This window comes from Anarrhichthys ocellatus, unplaced genomic scaffold, assembly GCF_004355925.1.
Source record: "Anarrhichthys ocellatus isolate YVR2014 unplaced genomic scaffold, GSC_Weel_1.0 scaffold91, whole genome shotgun sequence".
Taxonomy (NCBI): Eukaryota; Metazoa; Chordata; class Actinopteri; order Perciformes; family Anarhichadidae; genus Anarrhichthys; species Anarrhichthys ocellatus.
In genome coordinates, this window is record NW_022280121.1 from 1,206,837 (window position 1) to 1,215,702 (window position 8,866).

The 8,866-nt window shown below is 45.3% G+C and overlaps 1 protein-coding gene across 3 annotated transcripts; it reads right to left on the bottom strand.

The window, feature by feature from the left end:
- Positions 1 to 58: 58 nt before the first annotated feature.
- prdm1c (PR domain containing 1c, with ZNF domain) lies at positions 59 to 8,866 on the bottom strand. Of its 3 annotated transcripts, XM_031875426.1 has the most exons (8): positions 8,697 to 8,866; positions 7,002 to 7,274; positions 5,421 to 5,540; positions 4,197 to 4,449; positions 1,727 to 2,730; positions 1,443 to 1,571; positions 1,062 to 1,122; positions 726 to 922 (listed from the first exon to the last, which is right to left on the bottom strand). In XM_031875426.1, exons 1-8 carry the CDS (start codon positions 8,721 to 8,723, stop codon positions 813 to 815), a joined length of 1,977 nt encoding a protein of 658 aa, XP_031731286.1. In that variant the 5' UTR covers positions 8,724 to 8,866; the 3' UTR covers positions 726 to 812. The 3 variants fall into 3 exon arrangements, with proteins under 3 accessions (XP_031731285.1, XP_031731284.1, XP_031731286.1); XM_031875425.1 differs by having other exon boundaries at positions 59 to 1,122; positions 7,002 to 7,256; XM_031875424.1 differs by having other exon boundaries at positions 59 to 1,122.

Here is an 8,866-nt window from a genome sequence, read left to right on the forward strand (position 1 = left end):
AATTTTGTTGTGTGTTCTTTTTTTCCAGGGTGAAGGGTAGACATTTACTGGTGGTTAGATTCCCAAAACTCATAACAGGTTTTTTATCTATGTCGCCACATAGACACACCTCACACACAAAGGCAAGTATGTACATTGCATGCAAACAAGTGAGGTTTCTTCTGTGTTCACTTCAAAGCTTAGCTCACTGACAATGCATAGTTAAAATAGTAGGCTTAAATACGCACACACATATAAACAGAAACTTGACAAACTTGACAAACTTGGTTTATGAAAAATCACATGTTGTTCAATGAAGCTGTTCCAGAGATGCAAAAAAAAAATGCAGAAAATGTCACAAATCGCTGTTTTTATACATTTGAGATTAATGTTGGCAACAGAATAAATTAAAAAAGATGTATACATTAAATCAATCAAGTCATGGGTCCGAGGCCATGCGGGTAATGTCTTGATTCTTCACACGCTACAACCTGTGTAGAGTATGGGCAAGACAATCCATGATTGAGATAAGGCTTTACTTCAAATCGGCCAGTAACAGACAGCTGCTGACTTGACCTGTAAGGATTATATGGCTGGATTGGCAAGGCTGTTTTAAGGCTCTGATGTGCAGCCTGACTCCAGCTTGATGCTGGTTGAATGCAGAGGTAAAAGCAGATCAGCAGAACACTCCTTTGATGATTTGTAGTTGGTCAGCTCAGTCTCCCCTTGTTCGCCAGAGGTATGAGTCTCCATCTTCTTTATTAGGTCAAGTACATCCCCCTTGTCCATGTCGGCCTCTGCAGCCATGGCCCCGAGCTGCTCTGCCGCCTCACTCATGTCAAATCTTTCAATCTCTGCATTGACCTGGTGTAGCTCCTCTGGCGAGTGTCTGCGGGAGGCCGAGGGGGAGAGAGGACAGAAGCCTTGGAGGTGCACCCGGAGGCTGCAGTAGTGGAGATAGGCACAGGGACAGCAAGGACACCTGTGAGGTCGTTCTCCAGTGTGGAGGCGATTGTGGAGCTTGAGGTGGACAAATTGAGTAAAGCGGGCGGGGCAGAGCTTGCACTGGTAAGGCCTCTCACCTGAGTGTAGCCGCTGGTGGGTCTTCAAGTTGCTGGTGCTACTGAACCGCTTATGGCACACCTGTGTCAAAACAGAGCCAAGGAGAATATGTTTTAGAAACACATCCCACTGCAAAATGGTGAATTTCCTATTTTATGCTTAAATGTTTGAATGGATTGAACAAACTATCTACAACATGTTAATTAGTGAGCTGTAGAGGTTCAGGTAGGCAGACTTTGTAGTCTTCCGACAGAGTCAGGTAAGCTGTTTCTCCATGTTTCTTGTCATTATAATCAAACTGACTGCTGGCTCCAACAACATATTTATAGTACAGATGTTAGAGTGGAATAAATCTTTCCCAAAATGTCGATCAACATCTTTAATCTAAGATATAGTTATACCTTGCATTCATGGGGCTTCTCTCCAGTATGAACCAGGTAGTGTTTCTGCAGGTGGGCCAGCTGAGTGAAGGTCTTACTGCAGGTCTGACACCTGAAGGGACGCTCTCCACTGTGCACTCGCAGATGGACCTGAGGATTGCATGTCAGAGATTAGTATTCACCATTGATTCATTCTGTCAAACTCAAGAAACCATGGTGGCTGGTAAATTCTGGTAAGTTCTCAAAGCCACCGTATTTAGGCTTTTTCTATCCTTTTTTCACTAATGTGATGAAGAAGAGCTTACCTTAAGGTTGGACAGCTGCCCAAAGACCTTTCCACATATGTTGCACTCATACCGGATCTTTCCATTCTGCCTGGTGAGGGGGTAAGACAAGGTCTTGTAGCCGACAATCTGCCCACCTCGTTTGATCTTCCTGAGGTCCATTGCATCCTCAGTATTGCTTTCAGTGGCAGAGGTGGGTTTGGAAGGGAGGCAGTCTGAAAAGGCGGCCAAAGGTGAAAGAGAGGGCAGTGCTCTGTGGATTGAGGGGGCCATTGATGAGGCACTGGATGTGGCAGGTATTGTGAGGTCTGCGTGGATATGGCTGGGAGGAGAGTGTTCGAAATCTCTGAGGTGATCTGAGGGGAACCTGAGGTAGTTTGTCCTTTCGGATATGAAGTCCTTGTTGTCTCTGTGCTCACTGGTTGGTGAAAGAATGAGGTCTTGTTTGGTGTTGGATAGTGCAAGTGTCATGTCTTTGTGTCTGTTGGCTAGAGGGTGAAGGAAGTGTGCATAACCATCAAAAGGCAGTACATGAGATGAGAGTGTTAGGTGAGGTTTCAGTCGATCTCTGTAGTACGGGTATGAGTGAGGTAGAATGCTGTTAAGGCCCAGTGAGTAGTGAGGCAGCAGATAGGGAGAATGCCTCAGAGCAGGATGAACTCGATCATGCACAGCAGGCTCTTGGTAAGGTTTGGCTATAACAGGGCCTCGACTGTGCTGTAAGGTCAAGTGCAAACTGGAGGGAACCAGACCAATTCGAGCTGGTCTTCTGTCAGTCGGAGGGCTGCAGGATGGCAGAGGTGGTAGAGTTGCATATCTATGGCCATGGATGGATTCTGACTGGGGCTGGAATGGGTACGCAGCACGGGGACACGGGGGAAAAACTGCTGAGTGGTTGGTCTGAGACAAGGGGCTATCCAGACGTCTTGGGCAGGTAGTCAGGGATTTGGAAGGCTCGTCTCGGAGGATTTCAGAGACGCTGTGTCCTCGTTTCCCTGTTGTCTTCGCCTGTGCTTGACTCTCTTCTGTGGGACAAATAAAAAGGGAAATGAAATCAGAAACACGTGAAATCATTTTTAGACATTCAGTCACAGTATCATCATTCTTTTGAGTGACACATACACCCATGACATTAACGTGATCATGCACACAAGCTGCTTGTTAAAATCACTGTTTATCTTCATTTTCGTTGGTTCCCGCGGTACTCCAAAGCCTCATCCTGTGTGTGGTTGATAAGGTGTGTGTGTGTGCACCATCTCCCAGGCTTGCCCTGACACTCTATGAAAGTGGACACCATAGGTGAAACAATAGGCGTCTGATCAGGATACAGATAGCATGGAGTTAGTGGGTACAGTATGGTATTTGTATTAGAGTGCTGGCCAGTAGTTTCCACTATAAGCAGGACAGGATACACAGGCTAAGAAACTACGTTTTATGTGAAAGTGACTGATGAACCAAAGATTTCACCCAGATATGAATAAATCTAAGAGATGCTTGATGGTGTGACAAATATAGCCATCAACCATTGACCTATGAATAATATTTATTTTTAACTAAAGTCTACACACAGGTCAACTTTATGAAATCTGGATCCAAACCTGTATTTCATCAGCAATTCCCCCCACTCTCTACCCACGAAGTCACGAAGCGAGAGGTTTCACTGACTAACTCCAGCATAGTCGAAAGACGCAAACTGACAAACAGACGAAGACGAAATACAAAAGTATGCATGCACATTTCACCTACTCCTGGACACAATTGACGTCAACCCACAAAAACAACCCTTATCTACTGTGTGCTACCCCGTGTTCCCCTTCCCCCTCTCCTGAGAGGCCAGCTCTCTGCAAACAAACAGCTGACACTCAGTGAGATATCAATCTGTCAGCAGGTCGTCTTGTCGGGAAGTTCAAGTAGTCACTGGAGCGGTTCCTACTTCTCTTCCTCCTTAAGAGCCAAATAAATAAGAGGAGTCCTGCCAGAATACTATCAGCGCCTCAGGCAGCCTCTTGTGTGTGAGCGTGTAAATGAGTATTTTGGTGTGTCCATGCGGCCTCTCTGCTAGCATGTGCACTCTTTTGTGTTGGTGAATGAAAGCAACAAGCTTTGTGTGCCAAGGAGTTGCCAGCTGTGTTTCTATGTGGAGTTAAAAAAGGGAAACTGAAACATAGCCTAAAGTCCTGAAATCAGTCTCATCTTTCACAGGTACTGTGGCTATACCTGGAGACAGATCATCTTTGCTTTCAGGACTCCACTCTCCTCCTTTGTGTGTCCTGCTTTAACAAAAGGGCCATGGGCGGGACAAACAAAGAGTGTGTCAGTTGGTCTGCGCTTTGATTGGGAGCCTTACTCCACAATAACAGATGCGTCTCAAAGCTTGGGCACAGGAAGGGTTCTTGTTAACTTAAGGTGTCCAGAAACACTCAGTCCTCGCACTCATGTCCTAAGATAAGATAAGATAAGAAATTAATTTTACTCCGACTCACACACTTACCAATATTGTCAATAGCCAGCTGTCCCAGTGGAGGGTAGTTGCAGCGTTGTGCAAATTCAGGGCAGTACCACACCAGGAGCTCCTGGCCCAGCTGAAGTGGTTTGATTGTGTAGAAGTAGATTTCCAAACCGCTCTGGCAGGCAATCAGGTTCTGCTCCTCCACAGAACAGGCTGGGTTGACGTAACGCATCCAGTTGCTCCTCTCCTCGTTCAAACCATCCAGGATGTGGTGTAAATACCCCTCGGAGAAGACCTATATAATGTGAGATATAACAAGTCGTGGGATAAGTCAGTTGATGATGACATGCTCTGAATCTGAAACCATGATGTCACTGGTTTCCTGATGCCATTATGGTAAATGCTGAGCTGCTGCTGCTGACATATTGATGTTGCATGTGTTTGCTGCACACAAGTCATCTAGAGTTAAAAAAAGCAGCTCTGAATTAGTATTTCACCGTATGACTGGATAGTATTGGGTATTACTATCTCGCTCACTACGACTCTCACCTATCGCCTTTGTGGTGACGTATTGATGACATTTCTATAGGTCTATACAACTGTTCTTTATGCTCTCTGCTCTTTGAAGCCGGAGTGTCACTCGAGTCATGGCTGTAATGTTAACACATTGTCTGTGTTTTGGCTGTTGCAAGTTTTGGTTGGGGTGCTATGATTTCAAGGTTGCTGACTTTTAAACTGTAGAATTACACAGGCGCTTGTGTGTGATGGAAGATGTGCCTGTTTTGCTGATTTGTAACATAACGGTTCTCAGGCTCAAAGCCACTTCCTTGCTTAGTCAGTGTGAGAGTTTATGAGTCTGAAGAAGCGCAGACATATGTATGATGTATTTACTGGCAGCGATACCGCTGCCGAGAGAAGCGGAGAAAGAGGAGAACTGCTGCGTCACTGAAACCAAACAGCTGTGTGTGTGTGTGTGTGTGTGTGTGTGTGTGTGTTTGTGTGTGTGTGTGTGTGTGACCTCAGGCAGCCATGCAGGGAACTGGCAAACACACATTCACAGTGCATGCACATTTAAACCCATCTGATCCAGCAGCGTTTAAAGGTACCCAAGTATTGGCTGGCCGAGTTATACTTTCACAGGATGTCAGATGTTGACCACAACTGCTTACTCGTGCCACGCCACAGCCACAGCAGTGTCCCAAGATGGAGATACAGGATGTGAACACAAACCTAGACAAATTTGAGATTCACATGCAGCTCACTTACCCTCCAAAAGTACTTCCTGTCAGCGTCTTTCAGCAGCGTTTCATTGGTGTAGCTTTCCCCCACCAGAGGGCCGAAACGTGTTCCCTTCGGAATCAACTCCTTACTGGTCACCCCAAGCACCTGTTCAACAAGGAGGGCATGAAATCATCAAACAACAGAGTGGCTAACAAATTGGAGGCCTGAGCAAGCATCCGGATGCACTCAGAGCTGAAAAAAACATAATTAGAGGGATAAGATTCTTGGGAATACAGTCCTTCTTATCTGACTCTCCACCCCTTGCTGGTTTGTTAGTGATTAACAAAAAGAATCAAGCCAATTCACTGGAAAATTAAAATCTCCCGAAAAAGAAAATAAGCAACCAAGAAATGAGTTGTCATTGATATATATTGGCTGTCATGACAAATCTTACCCAGAGAAAAAAAATGAGAATTTTGCTTGACTGTGACAGAATGTGTCCGTTGCTTCTCATGCTGAATATTTCATAAGCCAATCGCCCATGTTATCTTTAGTTTCTCTACACTATTCAAATTTCACCACCACTCTTGTTCTACTACCTCCAGGTGTGAAACTCACCCCTCTGTGTCAAGCCTGCAGGATGTGGGAGAGAGGATAATGTATCATGGGCACACCCCGACCAGTCAACTACACTTTGAGCTCCAGGTTCAAATCCCCTAAAGCAATGGTAATGTAGTCTCTCTTTCATCTTGGAGCAATACTGGCATGGCGTATGCAGCTGGATCAACCACTACATGCTTAGTTCACCTCCAGTCTATCCAGCTAGTTTTACCCTCACTTTGTCAAACTGTGTCACAGATTACTGTAACGTATCCTGCTCTTTGGTGTCAACCAGACTCCAGACAGACCTCATTAGAAGGTCAAAGTGGTGCTACAGCTATTTTGCTTCAGACACCTATGCTAGGCTACTTCCTCTGATCTCACCGAACAACCATTTTTCATTTACAGAGGCTCAATCTTAATCCTGTGTGAGTAAAACCTAATGTTTCCTTTTCATGGATAGCCCACTGGGCTAATCTTTTATCATGTATTTACCATGCTATCTGCAATTTCCTAGTCCATCCAGTTAAACATGAACTATCCTCCACTTTAAATCCCTGTAACTGCCACCCACTTATCCCGGAAGATGGTTTATGGTGCTATCCGTAAGGGGAGGGGGGGTCCCGGTGCTGGTGCCCTGCTTTACGGTGTAATTGTGTGCTGCGACAAAGGGTTGGGAATCTGAAGTAGTTACTAATCATAGAGACCTCAGGCTGTGCGCTCAGGGGCTTGCCTTTTTCTGTCTTTGCCTCAACGCATTCATAGCAGTGAGGAAAGGCTGAAATTAGACAACAACATGTCAAGTATTTCCCGCCTGAGGATGGATGAGTGGATGGAAGGATGTTGGAGTGACGCAAGGAGTCGGTAGTTACACAAAACATAAACAACTGCAGTACATGCTTACATACCACTTAGATGTATTGGGATTATTCTTCCTGCGTTGGTTTTTGTAAGAACTCTTTTAAACTCCACTTTCTCTGAATTTGAAACAACACAGAGACAAGGAAGATGTGCTTTGCTGCGTACCTCTGCGGAGCTGTGGGAGCATTTCAGGGACAGGTTTCTGGGCAAGGATCTCTCGGCTCGTGTCTTCCCGTTGTTTTCGGGCGCTTCCTCCACAAGTTGGTCCTTCACGATGTAAGTGCACTTCTCCTCAAATTTATCCTCGCTCCATGATTTCGTGTCTGCATCCTGTGTCTCGGGCATCGCGTGCTGCGATGACCCTGTGCTTTGCGGTGAGCTTTCTGAGGTCAACATGGCTTCGGTGCACTGAGAGGAGGCCTGCAGAACAGATAGAGACTTAAAGTAGGGAAACGTGTTGTCAAATGTCCGTCATTCCATATCTAAAAAGAAACCCAAACAGATGATCTAATTGTTGCCCAAAGACACCTTTTAACTTTTCCTTTTATGTCAGAATATAAGGGAAAAACACAGACCAAACAAACAATAGCTGCAGTACCAAGGGAAGTGCACATTTGAATGGAGCTAAAATTAGATCTCAGAGTGAGATGTGACACAGAGGAGGCAGGGGCAAGTCTGGGATGTTAGGGAGGTGGCGGAGAATCTCCCTTTCCCATCAGCCACTACTACCGGACAAACAAACTTCAAAGTGGAACCTTCGTGCTTGCTGCCCCATTGCCCCCACTGTCCCATACATCCTCTCTCCAAATCACAAGCCCGGGGCTACAAGGGAGGTTCCTGTGCACGTCAGCCCCGGAGCAGGACCACTTTCACAAGGAAATCAGCACTCCCAGTGAATCGACCAGACTTCCTCTGAACTGGGACTTGGCTCTCAGCCAGGTATAAAGTATCTTTCTTTCATTCTGTCTGTTCCTCACTGTCTGTTCCTCACTATCCCCCCCCCCCCCCTTCTTAGGAAGATTGTTGTCAGCCACCTCATCTCTGACAAAGGCACGGTATCCCGACTGATGGGATGATAATGGTGAAATAGTGACAGAGAAGAAGATATAAGTATTGTGATTAAAAGACAGTGCTAATGTGTACCCTCTCAGAACTTCCTTCTTCAGGCTCATCAGTTTGCCTCTGAGATAGTGATAGATAAGTTTTGTGTGCTGCTTATATTTGGTAAGCGCTCATGTGACATCCTGAAGTAAAACCAAACTCAAGACATAAACTTAAGTGGAAACTGGGTGTAAAAATGTGTTCAAACAATTACGTTTAAACACATTTTTAGCCGTTAGCCTGCCCTAATGGAAAGACACTCCCCTTTTTGATATTTAAAAAAAGAGTTTTGTTAATTAATCAAAACTCACATCTGACATATATGTTCAATAGTGGCACATATGCTTCAAAATATCTCATCTTCTTCTCGGGGAGAGAAAAAAAAGGAATGCAGATAAAAGTGCAGAGAGATTGAGGTTTATGGACGACGTTTCCCCCTGTTTTCTTCTGAAATGTGGTCACCACAGCTGACTCGGAATGACTGTCACAAGTGTGACAGCTCACTCCGAAACCATCAAACCCAGTGACACAGCAGAAAATATATTCTGAAAAATCAAGACATGAGTCAACTCTCACAGCTGTATAGCTTGCTGGACAACATGTAACAGGTTGACTCTGGAAAGCACTCTTCACCTTACTCTGACATGATGTTCTACGGGACAGTGTCGTAACATTTCATACTGGTAAATAATATAGAATCATTAGAACAAGATCTATAAGTATCAATAAGATGATTTTGAGAGAGATGCATATACTTACTGTGAAGCCTTGAGAGGGGCCACACATAAGGCAGGCTGTCAGTGCCCTCCTTGAAAGCTTGACTGTCTATGAGCAACCAGTGGCTGTCCTCTGTCTCTTGTCCTCCGTCTCTCTCTGTCTCTCTTGTAGTCTCTCACCCGACCTCAGTATCCTGTGTACCTGCGTGTGAC

Excerpts from the sequence above, each read along its gene's own strand:
- prdm1c (XM_031875424.1), bottom strand. The coding sequence starts at position 8,723 with ATGTGTGGCCCCTCTCAAGGCTTCACA. Across the intron at positions 2,731-4,196 it reads GCTGGCTATTGACAATATTG|AAGAGAGTCAAGCACAGGCG; the intron begins GTAAGTGTGTGA and ends TTTGTCCCACAG. Across the intron at positions 1,572-1,726 it reads GGCAGCTGTCCAACCTTAAG|GTCCATCTGCGAGTGCACAG; the intron begins GTAAGCTCTTCT and ends TGCAATCCTCAG.